The 23,367-nt window shown below is 54.2% G+C and overlaps 1 protein-coding gene across 4 annotated transcripts in view; it reads right to left on the reverse strand.

The window, feature by feature from the left end:
- Window positions 1–2,596: 2,596 nt before the first annotated feature.
- Window positions 2,597–23,367, reverse strand: part of arap3 (ArfGAP with RhoGAP domain, ankyrin repeat and PH domain 3) — a 29,970-nt gene continuing 9,199 nt past the window's right edge. For 2 of the 4 annotated variants that reach the window (XM_029257261.1, XM_029257262.1), the window contains exons 2-34: window positions 21,676–22,650; window positions 19,933–19,976; window positions 19,642–19,721; window positions 19,464–19,537; window positions 18,549–18,770; window positions 18,031–18,100; window positions 17,417–17,537; window positions 17,101–17,285; window positions 16,647–16,753; window positions 16,335–16,534; window positions 16,123–16,208; window positions 15,857–16,039; window positions 14,990–15,122; window positions 14,204–14,326; window positions 13,656–13,809; window positions 13,466–13,568; window positions 11,687–11,885; window positions 11,526–11,589; window positions 10,746–10,909; window positions 10,460–10,672; window positions 9,445–9,550; window positions 9,198–9,345; window positions 8,145–8,213; window positions 7,982–8,056; window positions 7,373–7,490; window positions 6,341–6,469; window positions 6,115–6,251; window positions 5,881–5,963; window positions 5,077–5,112; window positions 4,600–4,663; window positions 4,373–4,510; window positions 4,054–4,092; window positions 2,597–3,301 (exon numbers count right to left, since the gene is read on the reverse strand). In XM_029257261.1, the coding sequence (XP_029113094.1) occupies window positions 2,891–3,301; window positions 4,054–4,092; window positions 4,373–4,510; window positions 4,600–4,663; window positions 5,077–5,112; window positions 5,881–5,963; window positions 6,115–6,251; window positions 6,341–6,469; window positions 7,373–7,490; window positions 7,982–8,056; window positions 8,145–8,213; window positions 9,198–9,345; window positions 9,445–9,550; window positions 10,460–10,672; window positions 10,746–10,909; window positions 11,526–11,589; window positions 11,687–11,885; window positions 13,466–13,568; window positions 13,656–13,809; window positions 14,204–14,326; window positions 14,990–15,122; window positions 15,857–16,039; window positions 16,123–16,208; window positions 16,335–16,534; window positions 16,647–16,753; window positions 17,101–17,285; window positions 17,417–17,537; window positions 18,031–18,100; window positions 18,549–18,770; window positions 19,464–19,537; window positions 19,642–19,721; window positions 19,933–19,976; window positions 21,676–22,598 (5,001 nt within the window). In that variant the 5' untranslated portion in view covers window positions 22,599–22,650 and the 3' untranslated portion in view covers window positions 2,597–2,890. Of the gene's footprint in view, window positions 3,302–4,053; window positions 4,093–4,372; window positions 4,511–4,599; window positions 4,664–5,076; window positions 5,113–5,518; window positions 5,748–5,880; window positions 5,964–6,114; window positions 6,252–6,340; window positions 6,470–7,372; window positions 7,491–7,981; window positions 8,057–8,144; window positions 8,214–9,197; window positions 9,346–9,444; window positions 9,551–10,459; window positions 10,673–10,745; window positions 10,910–11,525; window positions 11,590–11,686; window positions 11,886–13,465; window positions 13,569–13,655; window positions 13,810–14,203; window positions 14,327–14,989; window positions 15,123–15,856; window positions 16,040–16,122; window positions 16,209–16,334; window positions 16,535–16,646; window positions 16,754–17,100; window positions 17,286–17,416; window positions 17,538–18,030; window positions 18,101–18,548; window positions 18,771–19,463; window positions 19,538–19,641; window positions 19,722–19,932; window positions 19,977–21,675; window positions 22,651–23,367 lie in introns of those variants that run through there. The other 2 variants (XM_029257263.1, XM_029257264.1) reach the window with 2 other exon arrangements.

Genomic DNA, 23,367 nt, shown 5'->3' on the forward strand with positions numbered 1-23,367 from the left:
GGCGCCGCTCGGCGACAGACTGGCACTGAGAATGAGCCTAATCCGCTAAGCTCTTGTTGGGGCTTGTCCCCCTCCCCCGGCGCACTGCCGGCCCCACAGCTTCGGCACAAAGCACCGCGGGGAGCTCACGTGGGCTCCTGTCGAAACGCTTTGCTCGCGTGGCGTCTCCGAGGGCGGCGACAGGAGCGCTCAGGTCCAGCTTAGAGCGCATTTCTGGCGCAGGAGAAGCAAAGAGGACAAACTGCTGGTGACAAGTGAGACGTTTGTCCCGCTGAGGGTTCGACCCTCGAAGAAGACTCAACGGTCCAAGCGCCACTTCGCCGAACGAGAACTCGAGCTGCCGGAACGCTCTGCTTCGGAAAGTTACCGTGACAGTTGGCGCGAAAGGTGCACGATTTCCTTCTCGAGCAAAGCGTCTCACTGTCCCCCGTGCGTAGAGACGTGTCCTCGGCCCCCGACACGCGTGTAGCGCTCCGGCGGATAACGACGCTGTTCGCTGTTAACGTCCAAAGCGCTCCTCTCCTCCTCGCGTCCTCCCTCTGCGCTCACCTTGCCTTCGGTCTCGGGTGACCTTTCACCTCCGGACACTTTGATCTCTCTCGGGGGCGGCATCGGCATCGGCGACGAATCCTGCGATGGGTCCATCTCCCGGGGCTTCGGAGACCGACTGGGATCCGTCGTTCGGCGATAAGACGAACTGAGCTGCGGCCCCGGGGCCAAAGGTTAAAGGTCGGTATCGTGACGCGTCCGCGCCGCGTCCACAAGCGCGAGCTCATCCGTCAGCTGCAACAGAAGCTCCCCGCGATGAAGATCTCCACGTGTCGACCGACCCTCGGGCTCACGCCGTACCTTCATCGCACCTCCGGCCCGAGAACGGGACGCGTATTTCAACTCGCATTCGCTCCCCTCGTTCGATTTCCAAATCGGAGGTTTCCGGCAGCGCGGGTGCGAGCCGAAGGACGGCGCTGAAGTACGAGAGCGGCGCGGGACCACCTTCGTTCAACTCGCGTCCACGGCGTTTACAGCCGCGTCTCGTGTTCCTGAGCGTCGGCGATCGATAAGGAGATGAGGAATGACGGTTGGGCGACGAACTTGTCGCTTTGACGGGACTGATGTGGTTCGTCGTTTTGCTTCTAACTCTATTGTACCACAAAATTAATAGGAAATATTAACTTTTTTTATTATGGCTGTCTTCAAGATCTTTACAGAACCTCACTTAGGAATAAACTGAGGGACATTTGTATCATTTGCCTTTTACTAGTAAACTCGGCTTGAGTTACGAAGAAAAATGACGGACTTCTGGTCCTACTTCCGCCCGGAAGCTGAGAAGACGCTGCGTTACTGCGCGTGTCGCTTTCTGCTTCTTTTTACCGTGCTTCAAAAACGCCGGGTGCTCCGGACACCCCGCTAGCGTGACTTCACGACGTACAACTGTTGTAGCGCGGTAGGTGGCGTAGTGGTTCGAGGTGTCACCTTCAGTGTGCAAGTGCTGGGTTCAGATCTTAGCTCCTACTGCAGCTCCCTTGATCATGGTTTTTACCATGAACTGATAGAGTAAAAATGACCCTGCTGTGTGAACAGAAGTATCTGATCACTCCATCGTGAGGAGAAAAGTGTCACATAAATCGTACGAAACTGAACAAAGTGGACAAAAAAGACACTTTAGGAAAAAAGACACTTTAATACAACAGAGTACAGGGAACAAACACTTCATTTGCACTGAAGCCTCTGAAAAAGGCGAAAGTGTGGTAAAGCGCTGTACAATATCTACAGTAGTTAGGAAGGCGAAGGGGAACACGAGGAGAGCGGAGCCCAACGAGTTGATCGCAAACGAGCCGTTGAAATGTTCCGATACGCTCAGCAGTAACGCAGCGCGCCGGCGGAAAGGGAAAGAGACGTAACGCTGGAGCTTCACACGTGGAACACAGTAAAATACACGGTAAAACACACTGTTTGTGTGGTGAAGGCGCCGCACAGAGAGTCAGCGCAAGCTGCATACATGAGGTTAGTAACACGAGGGAATGTTTCGGGCATCAGAGGTAACATTTGGGAGCAAATCATTCACATGAGTGGGGGGTGATGGGGTGATGGGGGGGTATAAATGCTCTGAATTTCCCCTAGAGGTCATTTACCGTCCAGGAGGATTTTACCTGCATTTCTCCCCAAACGGGGAAAATACGAAGCGTGATTGCCGCTCCCCAACATCACACGGAAGTAGAGCTCCTTCTTCTGACCCCCCGCTTCCCCAACACCCCCTGGATCTTCATCTTTGGGCTCCTGTTCCAGAACCTTCTGCGAAGGTCCGTTACCTCCGCTGAGCTTTAGAGCCGGGCCTCTTTCGAACCCATCAGGGAGCTCCGGTTGCAAAGTCCTCCTGCAGGAATGTCACCGTGTTGTTTCCATCGGGAAATCCCGGCTCTATACTGCCCCCTCCTGGCGGGGGGTGTGTCTACAACTGCCCTCATCGTGGGGGTGGGGGTGGGGGAGGGTGAACCTGGCCCTGGAGCACAATCACAAACAAGCAAGCAAGCAGGCAAAGAAGCAAACAACAGTCTGTCTGCTAGCTGCTGCTTCCAGTATCAGAGTTTTCGCTTCATTTTGTAGTGTTTAAATGTTCATTGTAAAGCAGCGGCGACTCGGCGCACAACTTTCCGGACTCGTGACGTGTTGTTCCAGTAGACGAATAAATAAATAAATAGGTGGGTCGGTAAGAAAGCTCTTCTGCTGCAAGTGGGAAACACGCGGTGGACAGTCGCGAGGGAGCGGCTCGCTCACGGCCGCTCTACGCGTCACGCGGTGCCTTCGTCATCGAGGGCTGCCGCGGGGTAGGTTACCGTGTAAACGGGGTAAAGAGGGTGCGGTCGAAGGGCTCCGTGCTCCGAAAGGGCTCTCAGGCCACGCCCCCCGGAGCGTCCGCGCTCTCGTCCTCGTCCTCGGCCTTCCTGCCGAACACGGTGGACAGTTCCCGCAGGAGCAGGTTCTGGGAGGAGCCGCCGGGCCCAAGGGGCTTCCTGCAGGGGAAGGGCTGCAGCGTGACGCCGGCCTCTGGGCCGCGACCCTCCTCCACGTACAGGGCGTCCAGCGAGGAGGCCGGGGGCAGCAGGCGCACCGGGTTCGGCCCGACCATGCGGTCCAGCGACGCCGTCTTCCTCTGGCACAGGCTGAGCGGCCGCTGCGCCCCCCCATGGAAGCTGCTCTCCGGTGGCTTCGGCACCTGCAGGCCCATGTCGCCTACCTCCTCGTAGAGCGGCTCGGGGGTCTCGGCCCGCTCCTCGAACGAGTCCTGCTGCGCCTTCATGGGCTGCAGAGGGCCGGCAGGAGAGGTTTTACACACACACACACACGCACACACACACACACACACACACACACACACAGATGACCGCAAAGCCACACAGCACCTGCGTTGGCCATCATTGCACTAGAGGTCTGCCTGTAACAGCCACTGTATGGGCCCGTAAAGCACCCCCTGCAGGGCGAGGCCATTGTCTGCGGGGGGCGCTAATGACCTGGGGAGGATGGCAGCAGGCGCCACCCACACAGGGGGCAAATGGGGACAATGTGGCCGCAATGCCAGAGCCCACAAACGCGACCTGTCGAGACTCTGGAAGAACAGCGGGGTCCCTCTGAGCCCAAGGCCACCCTGGCGGCTGCAGAGGGGCGGGGCCTTTCCTCTGGGTGCCCCCTGCTGCTCACATCCCCGTTGGTGCACTCATCTGATCGCCGCACTCACGGCAGGAAGCGCTTTACGGTGCCCGACATGGATGAGGAACCAGGCGGTCAGATGTTAGCAGGGGTAAAGGAAGGGATGTGAGGCAGGGCAGAGCAGAGCAGAGCGAGAGGTGAGAGACACACGGCTTCGGGGGGCTGGAGCACGTTAGTATGACAGCTGTGGTCCTGGGATGGCAGCGCTGAGCACGCTCATCAAACACCGCGCTCCTGGAAGTGTGTCGGCACTGGAACCGGAAACATGCGATCGAGGATGTTCTTCTCGAACCCGCTGGAGGGAGGTGGGCATGCGGGGCAGGGGTAGGGCAGCTGGCCTATACTTACAAAGAACATGGAGAGCGTCCTCCGCGCGTGTAGCTTTCGCTGCAAAGACAAAGGAACAGACAAGCAAGCCCATGAGCCACGGAAGCGGCGAGGTGCGACGCCATGGCGCCGGGGCAGGGGGCGGGGCTGGGGGCATGGCCAGGGGCGCAAAGAAGGATGCCGCCGCTCGTCGCTAATTACTTAAAGTTAAATCACGAGGGATCGGCCAGAGGAGCCGATAGAGCGGCCTGCCGCAGCAGCACGGACTCGCGAGCAGCACGGACAACGTCCCTCTGGCCGGCGGCAGCATTAGCAGCGTCCGATTGGCCGACAGCTTTACCAGCGTCTGATTGGCCGACAGCAAGGGGGAATTGCTCTCGTCTCCCCGGATGGGTACGAGGGGCATGGTGCCGAACTTCTGCTTGGAGAGGTCTGAGGCCGAGTGCCGCCGCAGCACCGGGGCCTGCAGGTCATCGTGCTGTAGGGACGGGGAACGAGCGTTATTGTTTTGGGAAAATCGGGATGGGGCTCCAGCCAACGGTTCGAGGTCCTCCCACCTCACCATACCTGCGCCTTGAGGAAGCTGATCATCCACTCCCAGAGCTCCGACTCGCTTGAGCAGCACAGGTACCTGGAAAGAGGAGGAACGTCTCACCAACGGGGGTTGAGAGCATCACAGAGAGGCGAGAGACCCCCTGCAGCCCACCCGCCATTCCGGAGAGTTCCGACAGCCCCCGAGGCGACGTGAGCACAATATAACATTGACAAGACTCATAATATGATAGGCAGACTGTTCTCTGAGGCTCTCGGGATGTAAGTGGGTGGCAGGTGGTGCAGTGCTCAGGGAGCAGGACTTGTGACCCAGGGGTTGTAGGTTCAAATCCTGGGAGGGAAAACGACGGTGTCAAATTTTAAAAGAGAAGTTCTGAATGCGGCTGCGAGCGAAACAAAGCCGCTCTCTGTCCCAGCGGGAGAGCGATGCTGTGTGTGTGCGTGTGGGCATGAGGGGTCCGACGGGAAGCAGCTCTGGGGTCGAACACTTACAGCTGCTGTTTGTCGAGCAGCACAGTGAAACCCCACCTGGAAGGAAGAGAAATATTATTTATCACTTATTATTAATGGTTCTTTATTGTGCTCCTTTTGTACACAGAGCTATTTACACTGATTTACCCATTTATACAGGGAGGTAATTTGTACTGTATCAATTCAGAGTAAGTATCTTGACCAGGCGCACTAGAGCTGGAGCTGGGATTCGAACCTAGAACCCTTCACTGGAGAGCACTAACCACTGTGCCACCTGGTGCTTCTGTGTCATTTTTAACAACAAAAACATACTAAACGGTTTCACTGCGTTTAACTGGTCCTCCATGGGGGCCGGTGGCGCAGCGGGTTTGGCCGCGTCTTGCTCTCCGGTGGGTCTTGTGACGACGGACTGGTGTCCCGTCTTGGGTGTGTCCCCTCCAGCCTCGCATCTTGTTTTGCTGGGTTAGGCTCCGGTTCGCCACGACCCCGCACGGGACAGGCGGTTTCGGCCAGTGGGTGTGTGTGGTCATCAATAAGGTCACGGGAGAGCAACGGAAGGGCCAGCGGGGGGGGGGTGCAGCGGCTAAAGCCGTCGCCTCAGAGGACACAGGCTCAGGATCCCACAACCTGCTGCAGCACCCTTCAGCCAAGGTATTCGACCCGAACTGATAGGGTGAAAGTGACCCTGCCGTCTACATGGGTAAATCAGAGTAAACACTGTAACCTGCTTCGGAGAAGATATATGAAGGCGGTAATAAATAAACGGCCCTTCCGCACGAGTGACAGTTACAGGCCACCGAAAGTGAGGCGTAAAAGCAGGCTCACCTTGACGGCGCCTTCAGTTTCTTCCGCACTCCGAGGTAAATCTTGAGCGTCTTCAGATGCCACTCCTTCTCCGCCTTGTTGCTCTGGGACAGCGGAGAAACACGAGAGGAAACTCAACGGGGACAGACGGATCCGAAGGAAGCTCGACGTCTCGCTCGCCCCGTTGGCTCGTCTTCTCGGGCGGCGGGCCGGACGCGGCGCTCCGATTGGCTGAGGCAGCCGTGGGGGCGGTACCTTCTTATCCTTGAGCAGCAGCAGCTTGTGCTCCCTGATCTGGAAGGTTCTCTCCTGGAACTTGTTCCCCTGCAGCAACTTGGGTGGCTCCTCGCGACACTTGAGGACGCCGCTCTTGGAGACCTCGCTCTTGTAGCCTGACGGCAGGGTGACACGCAGAGAGCTCAGACGTGCGGGAGCGCGAGGTTCGCGGCTGGCCCAGGCGCGCGCCCATCTACCGCGGTACCTGTGAAGACGTGGATGGCTTCTCCTCTGGGCACCTTCTTCACGAGGAGGTAGGCCGAGCTGGGGTCGGCCATCTTGCACCACTGCAGGGCTTGTTCCAGAACCTTCTCCTTGGGGTGCAGCGGGCGCTCTGCCAAGGAACAGTGACCGTGGGCGTCTGCTCCTGAAATCTGCACTCCGCACTCTGCACTCTGCACACCTCTTCTTCCCTGGCTCCTGCACCTCTTCTTTACCGCACGCGCCTGCGCTTCGGACACCCGCCAGTCTTAAATCTCACCGAGGCTCGAAGACGAACCATGTGGCCGCAAGAGGTTCATATGGACAGCGAAACATGTGCGTTACGAAGAGCCGTACCGCAAAGTCTCCACTCTATTTTTGGACCTAATTTCTAACATTAGTTTGCAGCAGAAGGAAACGTGACGCGCGTTTAACTTCCGAGTCGGTCGACCACAGTCAGGGAACGCAAACGGAATCGGCGTGCGGAACCACCTTCGTTCAACTCACTTCCACGGCGTTTACAGCGCTTGTCTAGTGCCCTGAGCATCGGTGGTCCATGACAAGGGGTACGTGTTTACGGGATGAGCTGTCATGGAACTGGGGCTTGCGGGGAGACAATATCTTTACGTCACTTTGAACTAATTATAATTTTCATGTAGCTCACAATTAAAAAATATTACGGCCTTACAAAGGTGTTTTTTTTTTTTCCATTAATGCTATATGAGGTTTCTCCAGAACCTTCCCAGTGATTAAACTCTCTATTACTAAACTTTTACTGACTGGGACTTGAGGGCTCAAAGTGTCTCTCGAGATACGAACAACCTGGGTTATGAACTTCCAGCTCCGGCTGCGTTTACGAGAAGACTAAACCGAATATGAAATTGCGATATTAGAAAGTGGCGTCTTCTCGCAGCGAGCGTTTCTTTGGTCATCCCAAACGTGTCTTTTGTACCGCCGACTTGCTAAGTGTGTTTGCCGAAACTCGGCCACGGTGCGTAAACCTGTGCCGCGGCTGGGCGCCCCCCCGCCCCCGTACCCAACTCTCCGTCCTCGATGGCCTCGAACGTCAGCCACACGTCCTTCTCTCCCGCGGGCACGTTTCTCATGTAGAGCACCTGGTTGGTGAGCTCCTCGGCGCACATCGTTGGGGACACCTGCAGGGACACCGGTGGTTGATGTGGCGCCACCACGTGGTGGGAATGTACAAGTGCATTTCTTTAAAGGTGAGGACAGAAGCATTTCCATGTACTCATTTAACAGACGCACTTCTAAAAACAGAGCAGAACAAGCCTGAGAGCCGCACAATATGGATTAACTACTTTACGGGCTGCCTGATGCGAGGAACCTTGAGCCTGGACCAGGAGTCGTCATTTTCTCATTGTAATTCTGTTTCAGTTTACAGACATGTCACCGCACCGCAATGCCCAGGCGAGGTGGGCAGCCACTGGCACTTGAACCCCAGAGGTTTGTCTTCAGACAAATATATTTATGTCTTTGTGGTCGAGAGTTTTTTTTTTATTTCGTTTTCCTCTCCTCAGCTGCCCGCTGCTCACTTGTTATTTCCATCCCAGGCTTGTTTAGAATGTGATCGTCGCTCGGTGTCGCTTCGCTCTTCAACAAACTAAATAAAGTGAAATACACTTACTTTGAGGGTTATACAGCTGTCTGGTGTCTTCTTCTCCAGGTACACCTCGATGATTAAGTCCCCGGCTTGGGAGAGCTGCACAAAGAACACAGAGAGCGTGTGGGACGTGAACGCCGACGACCGCCGGTGGTGCCACCGAGAGGCAGGACAAACTCCGAATTACCTGTGTGTCCTTCCAGGTGGTGATGAGGCTGACCTCTAGCTCAATCTGTGTCTGCTGCTCCTCATCGATCTACATCGTCACACAAATAATGTAAACATCAGTAAACTTACATGTTATTTACCGGAGTTGCCCCTCTGACAAACGAGAGCAAGGAGCAAGAGCATGATGACATTGTGACTGAGATTAAAGAGTTGAGAGAGATTTATTTTATTATTGTTTTGATTTATTTTATTATTGACAGTCATTTTCTCCAAAGCGACTTCCAACAAACTCTATGCAGTGTTATCAGCCCACACCTCATTCACCACGGTGACTTACACTGCTGGATACACTACTCACACTGTGTCACTCATCTATACATCAGTAGAACACTCTCTCTCTCTCTCTCTCTCTCTCACTTACACACTATGGATGAACCTGAGCAGCATGTCTTTGGACTGTGGGAGGAAACCAGAGCACCCAGAGGAACATGGAGAGAACATGCAAACTCCACACAGACTGAGCAGGGATTGAACCCACATCCTTTCGCACCACCCAGGCGCAGTGAGACAGCAGCGCTACTCGCCGTGCCACCAAACATCTAAATTACTTTGGAAAACACAGTGATACCAGTGCAAATTCCCAGTTGCAATCAGTCAGTTCAGATGTCACCTGTGGAATCTTAAGGTTCATTCAAGTGTGAATTATGGATTATAATGTGAGGTTATATGGGGGGGGTAACTCTGAAAAGCTGTTTGAAAAATGAGATCGAAATACAGATCCACAGAGACTACTGACCCTGTGGACAGATTCTCCACGTGTCCCTCAAGGCAACGAACGGGTCAGACGTGACTAGACTGTCGAACTTCCAACCGTTTCTAGACTGCTCTTTATACACCGACCGTCTGCCTGACCGCTCATATCCAGAGGTCACTTTCACATGTTCACTTTTCTGGTCCTTTCGATGATTCTTTCTTCCGCCTCTTCTCGTGGATGTTCACGCACAGAATCGGTAAGGCCTCGCGGGTTTGTCGTTTCGAAGGTCACACGAAGGACGGTCTGTGGGCCACTCACTTCAAAGACATAGAGGTAGTTGTCGATGAGGTCCTCAATGATCTTCACCTCGTGCTCCCCCTTGCCGTCCGTCTGGAACAGACTGGGCGCGAACAACAGCGACAGGTTCTTGGTGCACATCTGGTTCAGGTCGGCGCACTTCTGGACCCTGGTCAAACCAGAGAGGACCGAAGGAGGTAAAGGACGAGGTCGCAGACTATATGAAAACCTTGGATGTCCGGCTGTGGCAACGCTACCGGGAACTGACCGGTAAAGATGACTGATCAGGGCGGCCAGAGTGGTCCTGTTCACCCGGGGAAGACCGCGAATCAGCTCCTTGTACCTGTCCAACCGCTGCACCTTATTGGATATCTCTACAAACAGATGGACGAGAATGTCCAAATTGTCATGGTGAGAGCGACAGACAAACCTGAAATCGCTTTACAAGATCAAACATGTGCAGTAAAATACACTTACAGCAATTTAACCGGTCCTAATGCATTCCCGAAAACCAACTAAATATCAAAAAACTGGATCATAAAATCACACATTTTAATGACGGTGGGGAGTGGATGGGCTTCAGAAAGATGAAGGCTGTATGTCACATTTAATGTAAATGAATGATTACAGGGGGTGCGGTGGCGCAGTGGGTTGGACCACAGTCCTGCTCTCCGGTGGGTCTGGGGTTCGAGTCCCACTTGCGGTGCCTTGCGACGGACTGGCGTTCCGTCCTGGGTGTGTCCCCTCCCCCTCCAGCCTTACGCCCTGTGTTGCCGAGTAGGCTCCGGTTCCCTGCGACCCCGTATGGGACAAGCGGTTCTGAAAATGTGTGTGTGTGTGTGTGCGAATGATTACAAAATTGAAGCACAGTGCAATTTTACTGGAGCAATTTAAGGTAAATACCTTGCTCAAGGGTACTACAGCGGGAGGTGAGGCTCAAACTTGCAACGTTTGGGTCCACAGAGACACACGCCTGAGTGTGCAGGCAAGATCTCGGAATCCCAGATCGCAGCTGAGAGCATGGGTACATGGTTCCCACAATGCACTGCATCTCACAGTCTCTCCCACAGAGCTGCTTGGCGCAGCTTTCAACTGCGATCTTAGATTATCGGACCTGACCGAACATCACGGTCAGGACCAGCGGCAGCAGACCGGATAAAGGACGGCGCGGACCCTTTAACGATAAGCGGTGTTAATAATCTGTACGTGTGCAGAACCGGAGCTCAGGAGGGATGAGCGTGACCGTATCTCAGGGGCTGGAAGGTCAGAGGAGTGTTACTCACTGGCCGCTTCCTTCCACAGAGGATGCAGGTCGGCCATGAATATGGGGTCATCGATTTCCCGGAAGAACCTCTTGAGCACGTCCGTCACGTCCTCGATGAAGTTGTCCCCGATTCGCAGCTTGACGTTGCGGGCGTCCCTCCGGAAGTCCTCCATCAGCAGCTTGATGCGGGACTTGGCGCCGTTCTTGCGGTATATTCCCTCGTGTCCCAGGCCTGAGGAGAAGAGGGTCCTCAGCAGCGCCTCACTCAGGACGGCAGGTGACGGCGGGCAGGACGTCCCCCTCACCGTACTGCGTGATGAAAGCGATGCAGCTGTCCACAATGATGGGGATGTCATTCCTGCTCAGCTGCTGGTCCTTCAAGGCGTTGCCCTTCCCCCCAGCGGCCTTCTGGATGTCCGCGTACCACAGGGAGAAGTCCGTCCGGCCCATCCCCTGGAGGTAGAGCGTCCTGCAGGGACACAAGGGCCACTTTGTCCACAAACAAACACTGCGAGAATGCAGTCGCAGCACTTCTATTAGTGCAGCTTCCCTGTAGAATTAAGACATTAAATAAATTTATATTTTTTTTCTTCATTGAAACACTCCCCAGCTTAATAATTGACGTCCCTCCATTTATTCACAGATCTGGTTCAGCTGTAATAAATTAAAAATATGGTGGAAAGTCTTGCTTTCATACTGTACCAATACTGAACCACATAAAAAATTTTTTTAGAGCGTGAGCTGAACGAAGGCACTTTGCGCTCCTCCACCGTTTCCGTGCTTTTACTGCCACCTGTTGCACGGGAGGGTAAAAACAGGTCAGCAGAGACGAGACATTTTTCGAAAAACGATGAAAGTGAAGAAAATGCAGCTGATGGATAACAGTGAAATTTAACAGTGTATTTTCAAAAATCTGTACCTTCTTTGCCGTTCATTAGGCAAGGAGTGCAAACTGCGTTCGCTGGACTGACAGTGGACAGAAGGTACTATGGGGGAGGTTTCGTTCCAATCAAAATGCATCCAGTGGTTCCGCTAGAACTCAGTTTGAACTCAACACTGCATCTGGACCACTGGTCGAAACCAACCTTCCTTTTTCAACCAGCACCAGAATGTCCCTCTTCTCGTTGTTGTCGTTCTGGGACGCGATGCCTGCAGGAAGACGGCAGCGGTTGAGCAGCGGCTCTGAGCGCGCACGCCAGGTTTGCCCACATGGAGGCGCTGTAGGGACAAACTAGGAAGAACTCACTGAGCTCCTGCAGCCTCTTCAGGTTGATGATGTCCTCAGCAGCGCCGTCGTCGCCGGGACACATGAAGAGGTTACACTTCTGCAGGACGAAGAAGCCCTCCTTCCACTGCCGGGGGTCCAGCATGGCCTTGTAGCGAAGGACGCCCACTCGCTCAAACTCGCGCGCCAGCAGGCAGTGGCAGCTGATGGGAGTGGCAGCCTGGGGGAGCGGCACGCAGACGCTGAACCGAACCGCTGAACCAACACCGGTCCGGGACACGGCAAGGGGCCGGTTGAGGGACACAGCGGAAAGGACCCTGAACGCTATAACGCGGTCGTGGAGGACCGGGAACGTGCCGCGCTCCAGATGGACCTGGAGATGTTCTAGACCAGCAGGTCCCAAAGCCAGGGTCACGACTCCAGTGAGGGTGACGGGATGGTATCAAAAAAAGAAATACAGCAGAATGTCGATAATCGAATCGTCAATCATCCGAACCGTCAATTACCGGAATCGCCGTAACCCCCCCAAAAATTACAGTACTATACTCTTATTTGCGTGGAATTGTGTTTATTTGTTTACGTGAAAAAGTGTTATTTGTGCTTGAAACCATGTACGACAATCAGGAAAGTTCAAAATAAATACAATGTACACGGTTTCTTCTCATTTACAAACCATTTCTTAAATGAGTTATAAGAGTTGATATTTCCAAATACAGTGGTAATAACCTTGTGTGCAGTACTTGTAACTGTAGGCCTAATTACACTTGTCTTGTGCAAACAATATTTTCGTGTATGTTCCATTATCCCAACCCACCGCGCTCCCACTTGGACAATCGACGTTCTCCTGCATTACGCTGTTCCGAGGGGATTACCTCACTGGCACAATATGATCGGTTACCGCGGTAATAATGAGAGTGCAACAGTAGTTGATCACAGAGCATCCACACACACCGAACACATTCGTGTGCGATCGCCGAGTCGGCGTTTGGAGCTCACTTATCAAATGCGCTGATTTTATTCGCCCAACATTTCCTTTTAAGTTTAAAATGAAATCTTGCACTTATAACTGTTCCCCGTCACTTTTATCACGGGAGTTTGTTATTATCATAGCGAGCGATTACTATTGCATCATAGAGTACTTATTACTGGGCTCCGAAGGGACACGATGAGCATTCGTTGGGACACGAACGCGGCGAGAGACGACAGCGACTACGTAGGGAAATAAGGCCCTCGGTCCGAGGACACTACACTTCCATCTCAGCCAGAAGGAAACGAACCCCGTTTCTTCCAGGACCTGCACCTCAAGCCAGCCTCATGCTCCGCAACTGGTGCTCACCCCCGATGTCCTTGACAGTCCCCATTGCGGTTGCGCAACTATTTTACATTTCCCACAATTCCCGTCATTTACATTTACTGTACTGTATTTACACTAACTACTTTTGGTTGTTACAGTATATGTTGTTGCCAAAATTTCTTTCGCACCCGGAATTATTTGAGAATCTTCCAGAAAACCGGTTTTTCATATGCGAGAAATCTGAGCTCACAAGTCGTGCTCCTGCTTGTTTACTGGACGCCGACATCTAGTTTCTGCAGGCTGATTGAGTTTCGCCTGCATGCCGTCTATTTACACGTGTGTATTGATGTACGCGGAGCGAATGATGTGGTCATCACGGTGTGCCGGTAGTCCCTTCTGTTACACTGCATGACTCAACGCTGCGCGTTAAGACGTCTGCCCTTCAACGGTGCACGTGGCAACGCTCAGGATCCAGAAGCGGTTGGGCTCCAGGCCCAGGCGCTCACCTTGCCGATGGCCTTGGCCCAGCTGTGCAGCGTGTCCGGAGTCTCGAGCCCAAACTGGTACAGCTTCTCGGACGACAGGCACAGCTCCAAGGTGTAGCGAAACCTGGAGGAACAGCGGTGGAGAGATGAGCACGGCCTGGCGCTCGCCGGTGCTCCGCAGCCCGGGGACCCCGAGGGCCGAGACACACACCTGTCGATGAAGCCCGTGCTGCTGCAGACGTCCGGCCGACTGACACCCAGGCAGACGACGTCTTTCACCTCGATCTTCATGCTGGGCTCGTGGCACCGGTCCGACTCGTAGAAGAGGATAGCCTTCTCCACCGAGCACCAGAACTTCTGAAAATCTGAGGACGGAAGAGCGGCGAAACAGGGGCGCTTGACCTCGGGAGATACAGCGCGACAGGTCCGAGGGCCACGCGTGGAAAAATCACAGCGACATACTAAGTCAGAAACATCTAAGCCGAAAAATTATTCACTGTATTTTTTTAGGTGAGGTGTGTGTAAGTGTGTGTCTAAATGACGACACATTTAGCAGAACTTAGAGTATTTCTCGTAGCTACAGTGCATATTAACGCACTATTAACATACTATAATTATATATTAATAATTTGCTCGTTCCGGCCGCACGCCCGACACCCCGCCGCAGAACAACTACGAAAGGACCACTGAGAGCATGATGTCAAAGATCTGCCACCGAGGTTCCGGATGCTTCCGGCTGCGCTGCTCCGGCACGCCCACCTTCTCTGGTCTTGCGGGACAGCGTCCCTTTGCTCATGCTGCCCGACTTGTAGATGTAGCCGGCGTGCAGCACGGGCTGCGTGATCTCGTCGTACACACTCTGCGTCCAGTCCTCCGCTCCACCTGAGGATGAGTTGCGACACACACAACAGCTGCGCTCAGAGTTACGCTCACACTCACACTCTCACACGCAGGGGGGCCCTTACCAGGACACTCGACACACCCCACACACCGCAGCACAAGTAGCGTGTTTCTCTCTCAACAGAGGACTGAAGGACATAGTCTGGGGGGAACAGGCAGGAGATGAATTACCGCGGTATTTCTCTGTCATTTTCTGCAAAATCTGACCAGAACGTGTCTCTCTCCAACAGCCCTTTACACAGCGTGGTGTGCGAGTGCCGCGTGATACACTGCACCTCTTTTACGAAGAGGACCGGAGAGAGGCGGTAGATAAATCTCTGCACCACACTCAGCCAGAGCAGCAGGTTGGAGCCGCCTCCTCCGCTCAAGGGCCCGGGTTCGAAACCCGCGTCCTGCTGCTGCTGTACCCTCGTTCGAGAGACTTACCATGAACTGACAGAGTAAAAACTGATTTTGCTGTATAAATGGGTAAAATAATGCAGGGCCCCTACAGCTCCGAGTCCACGTTGGATTCCTGTCTTCTGATAACGGAAGGAGCTCCGAAGCAACGCGCTTAAGGACGTAACCAGATACGAACGCGTTGTTGTGGAGACACAAAAAGCCGGACACACGCTCCGCGATGCCTCTGCAGGAAGCGAGCCTCACCTGAAGTAGCGTGCGAACCGTGGTCGTGCTTGTCGAGGCCGTTGGCGCCGGACCGGTCAGCCGCCTCGGCCTCAGCGAAGATGCTGGTGACGGTCTTGAGCAGGTTCTGCTCGGTCACGGCGGTGCAGAGTGCCTGGGGGGACAAGGTCCACAAGGTGAGCGCACCTCCAGTGGTTCATCTTCCCCGCTGCCTGTCTCGGGTTTTAAATCTCAGAACAACCGTTAACGGTCAAGTAGTGTTCGGCGAAAACGCATCTGTTTTCCTCACAAAATGACGCGGAGTGGAACGTGAACGTCTTCGTCTCGAGTCCACACGAGGGTCCCCTGCAGGAACGGCGCTCTGCTGATCTTTGGTGATTGCACTAACTGTGGTTTTTTGGCTGCTCGTGTTATACTGATTTAATATTCTAAGAAACACAGCGGTCGGGTGGCACAGCGGCACGGCGAGTAGCGCTGCTGTCTCACAGCGCCTGGGTGGTGCAAGAGGACGTGGGTTTGATCCCCGCTCAGCCTGTGTGGAGTTTGCATGTTCTCCCTGTGTCTGTGTGGGTTTCCTTGGGGTGCTCTGGTTTCCTCCCACGCTCCAAAGACATGCTGTTCAGGTTCACCCATAGTGTGTGAGTGACACAGAGAGTGTGTGTTCCACTGATGTATGGATGAGTCACCGCAGTGAATGATATGTGTGGGCTGGTAACACTACATAGAGTTCATTGGAAGTCACTCTGGGGAAAAGTGTCTGCTAAATAAATGTAAAAAAATACTTCCACATTTATTCATTTCGCTGATGCTCTTCTGCAAATCACTAACTCATTTACACAACTGGGTATTGTGTTATGCTTGCAAGCTGCAACGAAACTGGAGCGAGACCTTGAGGAGCTCCTCTTGGGTGGCGAAGCCAGGATGCGGGCGCCGGTAGCGGCCCTGGCGGTACTTGAGAGCGACAAACTCGCGCCTCTGCTCCGGAGTGGCGTCGCAGTCGATCTCCTCAGCCGGGGGCAGACGGGCCGACCAGAACTCGTTAGCTCTGTCGTTGCCCAGCATGATGAAGAGCTGCGTGCACAAACGAGAGCGTGAGGGAAACGAATCTGCTGGGGACGGCTCCGTCCGACGCCCGAAACCAGCACCGGCCCCACCTGAACTATCTCGTTGCTCCACACGCTGGTGTCAAGTTTCAGGCTCTGTACTTTGGACACCATAGTTCCGAGGCTCCGGTGCTGCCCTGCGGGAGGAGGACAAAAGAGGCTCGACCCTGGCTCTCGAACCCGGACCTCAGACGCTGAGGAGGAAGGTGCGGATTCGGAGTTTCTTCTCCCATAAAGGACCGTGGCCCAAGCAGCTGTCTCACCTGCGCAGTTCTTGCAGATGACCACGCAGAGGTTGATGGAGGCCCAGTCGGGACTGATGGCCCTGCAGTCAGCACAGACCTTGTTGGACCGGTTGGACCAGATCTTCTCCGCCACCTCGTAGTCCGAAAGCGTTTCCGCAATGGACTCTTGCAGGGCCTCCATCCAGTCCTTCTTGTCCCGCTCTGACTCGGCCGTGAAGCTGCAGGAAGGCGGGACAGGAAGTGGGGTGGGCAATTTCTTCGCTCCGCTGACTTGGACACAAGGTCACGCCCACCGGCACCGTGAACGGAACACAGCAGAACCGGGTTTACCTGAATGTTTTGTGAGGAGTTATCAGGTCAAAGCTTTTGTTTTTGCCCTCTCTGATTGTTGAACCTCTGGCCTCGATCACAGTGATCCCGATTCCGTTCTTGAAACACTGCCGAGAGAAAGGAAGCTGACGCCCGTTAGCCGCATCGCTGCAACGCTACTCGCGTTAAATAAAAAAGAAACAGTGCCTTTATGACTAATCACATGGACAGACATTCAAAACAGACTGCGTTTGTATGATGTGGACTCACTGCAGCGTAGGATGGACAAGGTGCATTGGCCTGGGGTGGCTCCGACATGGTGGGTGTGGCTTCTCTAAGAAAGGGTGTGGCTGTGTATGTGGTGTTTGGTTTGTCATCAGAAGGTGTGGCTCTCACGGAAGGGTGTGGTTCTGACATGGGGGGTGTGGCTCTATCAGGAAAGGGAGTGGCCCCGCCCCCTGCTACGGCATGTCACCTGCTCGTTCTTGTAGAGCCACACTTCCTCCACGACGATGGCCGCGTAGACCTTCGACTTGGTCCCCTTGAGCTCCAGGTAGCCGGTCTTCTGACAGTGGGTACCGGGGCCGAAGCGCGGGCGGCCAAACACCAGCTGCTCCTTCACGTGGCTCTTGAGCGTGTCGCACCACTCGTTTCTCAGGGCTGCGCAGGACAGCGAGGTTTGGAAACAAGGAAGGAGGCCGAGTCGGGGAACAAAACTCGCACCCTACGGTCGGCACGTCCTGCGGGATGCCGCCCCGCACCCCGGGCTGCCGATCCTGTGGGGTCCTTACCTTCGTTGTCCGCGCGGAAGACAAACGTCCTGTGATTCGTCACCACCTCGAACTTGTAATCCTTCGCCGCACGGGCCATCTGTATGGCAGCCAAAGGAATCACGCCTTTGGGGTAAACTTCCTGCTTGGAAGCAATTCGGGTGGGGGGGGGGGGAGGGGAGCGGAGCGGTAAGTTAAGATCAGTAAAATCTGCGCACTGTGAAACATGAGGAAATTTCCACAAAACAAGTGTTACACGATCTTACATTGCTATTTATTCATTTATCAATCGCTGTGATGAGCAAAGCAGACAGCTGATGGACATTCCTTCCTTTTCATTAAAATATTTATTGACTCCTCCCCCCACATTATTTACTGAACATTTACTGCTTTTGTCATCGTTTTACTCGTACTTCTTACATTAATATATTAACACCGCCTGCACATGTGTTATAAGGGAAGGTTTGTCATTTATCGGTCTTGGGGAGACAATTCACAGCAGTGCATTACTCTGTTATTTACTGTATACTTTCCACCAGTTCACAGCATCAGCACAGTTCTCCGCTTACACTCGCTTTCGGCAAGTCAGAGTGAAACGTGGTACAGACACACACACCACGCTCGCACCGCTTTACCTTCTCGCTGCCAAAATACGTGAGGTTTCGGCCGTCAAACTTGACGTAGCGTTTCTGGAAGACGTAGTTTCTGGAACAAACAGAGCGACATGCAGGGTCTGCTGGTCAGCAGGAGCTCAGCAGAGCGAGAACCGCATGAGGAGAGGAAGTTCGACGGGTTATCGCAAGGCGGTCGGGCGGCCATCGTCACTTTTCACGAAAGCTCCAAAAAATCCGCTGTCACTTGAATTAAGGATACTAACAGCGAGCTACCGTTTGTGCTCACAGCTTCATAAACATGTAACAAACATGTCCGTTACATACACGTGCGACACGTGAATAAGGGTTACGATCGATCGGGCTAAAAACTCCCAATAAACAACTTAACACCCCCACCCCGCAAAACGGATGCCCAGAAGGAGAAAGAGCGAGAGAAAGGCCAGACACACCGGTTCGAGAAGACAGACACGAAGCACAGACACTTCCGCAGGGGGGAGGACAGGCAGCGGGAGGAGGGGGGCGCCCTGGCCGAGTCGTACCCTTGGGGGGAGAGTTTGTCCAGCCAGCCGCTGAGGATGGGCGCCGTGCGCTCCGACAGCGACGTGTAGCTCGCGTACGGGGAGATGGCCTGCTCCTCGTCCGGGTCTCCGGGCCGGGACGCGGGGGGCACCGACAAACAGCGGCCCAGGATGGGGGGCGGATCCCCTACCGCGCAGTAGCCTTGGGACTCGTTGCGCGCGGGCTGCGAGAAGCGCACTGGCCTGGGGTGAGAGAGAGGGGGCGCCGCCGTTCACTGGGGTTAGCCTGCATCGACACAGTGCCTCCACACATTAGAGCCCAAAAAAGCGTCATGGCCAGCAGGTGGCGCAGCGGTTAGAGTCGTTACCTTGCAACTTAAAGACCTGGGTTCAAATCTCTTTTGTGCTGTATAGCTCAGATCAAGGTACTTTCCTTGACTTTATACAGTAAAAAGTATCCAGTGGTATATAAATGGATACATTGGTATAAGCAGTTTAGTGTACAAATTTAACAGTGTAAGAGAGAAATGTGACACAAATGAACTAGTAATAATAATAATAAGAAGGAGAAGAGGAATCATCTGTCGCTCTGAAGTGGAGACGCACGAAATGAAACTATCGCTCAGTTATGACGGACTGCTGCAGTAGGAGGTGTACGGGCTCCTTCCAGTTCGTGCCGCTCCCTGCGCTCAGGGCTTTTAGCTCAAGCGCACAGGACCGTCCTCACCGCGTACGGTCACGGTCGGCCGCACGCGGCTGTTCCTGTAGCCCCGGAAAAGGCCGCGTCGCCAAGCGCTGAGGCGGAAGCGGACGTGGCCGACCGCACCGGGCACGAAAGAGCAGAGTCACGGGCGGCACAAAGACCCGATTGTACGCCTGGTCATGAGATCAGAGCTCCGCAGCCGTTCAGCCCTCTCTAGGATGCCATCTGCTTACCCGGCATCCCCTTTTCTCGTGGCCGCTTCCCTTTTCGGCTCGCCGCTCTCCCCCTCGCTTCTGCTCCTCGTGACCTTTGGGCGGCCGAGCGATACGAGATGGAATGAAAACAGAGGCGTTTGGAATCCGAGCCACAGAAAGCGCTCGGAGCGGCTCCGCCGGGGAGCCGCGCGCTCACCTTGGCGTCCTGGTTCCTTTGGCTCGGGAACACGGTCTCGCAGTACGGGCTTATGGTGTCCTCTTGGTCACATAGGGGGGCTGTGTTGGAAAAGGGGGGCGACCTGCAGTGAGACGTCTGTCCGCCTTTACACGATTCTATATTTTTTGTGCAATGTCCGTTAAAACAAGGATGCAGTGGTGAAGGGGTACACTTTGTGGCGTCGGGCGATTGTGCGGAATGTGAGAACGTCGCCCGTTCAGACGACCCGTTCTTTCCGCCCTGCCATTCTTAAAGAAAGGAAGGGCTTACCCACAATCCTCTGGGGCCGCTCCGCAAAGCTGCTGCTCGAAGTGCTGCGGAAAGCAAACGCAAACAATCACCGGGAGCCGAGGAAAGGGGCCGTCGCGCTTCTCGTCCTTCGTGGCCGTCACCCTCTCCGCGCCTCTTATCACCGCACCTCCCGCCTCGGTTTCACCCGCAACCTTTGACGTTACTATAGTACTTCCTACTTTCCCTACCGCGCCATAGAGAAACGCCGGCAGCGATGCGGCCGCGCCATTCGACCGAAGCAGAGCTAGGTGAGGAACTCTTAAGGGACACGGTTCCGCCGAGACACGGTCAACGTCACGCGACGAAAGCGAAGGAACGCGGACGTCCTCGGAGCGTCCCGGCAGGTCGGAGACAGTCGTCCTGAAAGACGCCCCTTAGACTTAAGTAAAGGCACGCCGGGTCCCACATCAGATCATTACGCGTGAAATGTTTCACGCGACTTTACTTTCTGTGACTCCGACACGGATATTTATACACAATTTTCTGTTAGTCCACGCTCGCGTTTTCCTTCGTCACTTTCTACGGACAGGTGCCCTAAGTTTGCGCCAAAGTGTATTTCTCAAATACGAGGCCTGTTCACAGCGGCAGCGTTACTACCGCCTCACCGCTCGGCAAATGTTCGCGTGTCTTTAGCGTCCGAAAGCGCTAACACCGCACAGTGCTAACACCATTTAGCGCTAACACCACACAGTGCTAACACCACACAGCGCTAACACCACCTCCTGCTAACACCACACAGTGCTAACACCACACAGTGCTAACATCGCTTAGGGTTGCCAACCCTTGCGGAAGAGAATAAGGGACACTTTTGGGTTCTTTATACGAAAATAAGGGACGGCATAAAGGGACACTCGAAATTCAGTTGTAGCTAATGTCTATGTGTAAAAAAGAACCCAGCTTGACTGAATTTAATGCTAAAATGAATCTGAGATGCATTTAATTTGCTTTTAGCTCACTGACATACATGGCAGTTGTAAAAAATAAAGTAATTTTAATGTCATGCTAAAGTCTCACAAGCCGTTACACACATATCACTGTAGCGTCTGCCTGGCGATTTATACACACTTGTTACACGACTGATGAGGAACAGACTCACAGTCTTTTTGAGTGATTTTTTTTTTTTTTTTTTTTTAACTTCAATGAACAGACACAATTTCAAAAAAGTGAAATTGAAAAGCTTAACTTTTCTTTAAGCACAGCAACTGATTGAAAGTAGACGGCATTTCGCACATTTTTATGAACAGACAGAGGTTGCAGGTGAAGAAGCCAGTTATCCTGAGTGAAGTCGAACCATTTCTTCACATGACTGATGGCAGCGCATTTATGCGAACCGTGGAGTTTACGTACGCAGTAAATATATATAATACTTTTAAACGCCTCTGGGTGCGAAAGCTTAAAATACACGGACAAATCGCGTTCCGTATGGTTTTAATACGGAACGCAACTCTTATCCCTTAAATACTGAACGATTCCATATTATACGGGACAACTGGCAACCCTAAGAGCACAAGACCCTGTGCAACACAGAGGACAAATGTGTCCCACAGTGCAGCGCGGTTCATCCGCTGTGACCTCCCGTAGGCTCATGGGGCAGCTCAAACTGTGCTGTCAGTACTTGTTTATGCCCTACACTTTGTTTACCCTGCGTTTACATCTTAGGTCATGGTATAATTACCCCTACAGCTATGACGGACGGTTCAGCACCAGAGGCAAAGAGCTCACCCGTTCCGGTCGAGAGAGATGCCGAGCTCCTGCCGGGGCGGGGGCTGCGGAACGGGTCGGTTCCAGGCGGAGACGGCTGCAGCACCGCAGTAGATTTCGTTGGAGACCATCTCCAGGGTGCCCTGGGGGGAGGCAGGGCTGGGGTTCGAGCAGCGCAGCGAAGGGTCCCTGCGGCAACTGGGCGACCCAGGCGGGGAGGGACGGAGGGGGGTGGTTGGAGAGTCCGGTTCAGTCCTGACCGGTGATGGCAAACTGCGGAACATGGCAGGGGGTACTCCCCGGTGGAGTCGTGGTGGAACTGGAGGCAGGAACGGGTCTGAGGCCGAGGGGCCTTTACAGCTACCCCCCTGCGAAACCGAACCTTCCGGAGGGGCCAGGAAGAGACACTCCTGCGAGAGCCCTTTGGGGAGAGGCGACTCCTGCTCTGGTGTTGACGGGGAGAATGGCGGCTCTGTCCTGGACCTGTGGAACACCGTCCTGGGTTTTGGCACCGGCTTCACAGGGACAACCTCAGGCTCCACGGAAGATCCCTCGAGGACACTGGGGATGCTGGGGACCGAGCTGTTGCGCTGTAGCTCCGCGGTGCTCAGCTGCTGCCGCTGGGGGGACGAGGGCCCCTCCCTGTCCTCTTGCTCCGACACGAGGTGTATGGCCGACTCCGACTGGCAGCGGTGCGGCGGCGGTGGCGCCGCCGTCTCCAGGTCCAGGAGCCCCTCGGCCCGCCGGATGCGCTCGGCCAACTTGAGGATGCGCTTCCTGTGGCCGGTGGCCGTGATGCCGAGCTGGTTGAGCGCCGCCTGGTCCAGCTCAAACAGGTCCCTGGCGCGCAGGTAGCCCGAGCGCTGGAAGCTCTCCAGGTACCTCTCCAGGTGGATGGAGGCCAGGATGGTCTCCAAGTCCGTATTCTCGCTCAGCGTTGCCATGACGATGGAGCAGAAGCGAGTTGCTGGGGGGAAACAGATCCTTCTCCTTCATCTGAAATTTGAGACAAACAGAAACGAAGGAGGTGAGTCCTCTGAGGGCCACGAGCACCACTGGGGGCTGGAGGAACTGCAGTTCCACCAAGAACGCAGTAAAACTCCCTTTCTAGGACACCATATGGATTCCAGTGATGTCGCTGCACCCTGCTGTGGAGCCGAAGGGGTCGTAACCCTTCCTAGTGACTCATACAGTTAGAGGTTTGAGGTGTGAGGTCATCTCTGAGACAGAGCTCCCTTTCTGTTTCCTCTGCAGAGGGACACGTCCAGCACCAGCGTCCACAGTCCACGCAATCCAACTGAGGGCCAGCAGAGGACAGAGCGGTTAGAGCTGCTGTCTTCCATTCAAAAGACCTAGGTTTGAATCCCCCTTTTGCTGCAGTACTGTTCATCAAGGTATATCCCCCTGACTGACACAATAAAATTACCCTGCTGTGAAAATGGGTAAAATTAGTGTAAGTAGCTCAGTGTACAAACGTACTGTAGTTGTAAGGTGCTTTGGAGAAAATCGCCAGGTAACTCTTTATTCTTTGCGCCGCTTTTTATCAATTTTGAGTCCAGCCGATTTATCTGAATTAAATTCACATTCAGCAACTGTTCAACGGTCCCACTGCAGCACTCTGAGGACGGACATGATTCACGTCTTACGGCGGGAAACAATTTGTTGCACTTAACAGCAGTTTTTAGTCAACGAGGTCGACGGTGACATAGAGTC

The sequence above is a fragment of the Scleropages formosus genome, chromosome 13 (assembly GCF_900964775.1).
Source record: "Scleropages formosus chromosome 13, fSclFor1.1, whole genome shotgun sequence".
Classification (NCBI taxonomy): domain Eukaryota; kingdom Metazoa; phylum Chordata; class Actinopteri; order Osteoglossiformes; family Osteoglossidae; genus Scleropages; species Scleropages formosus.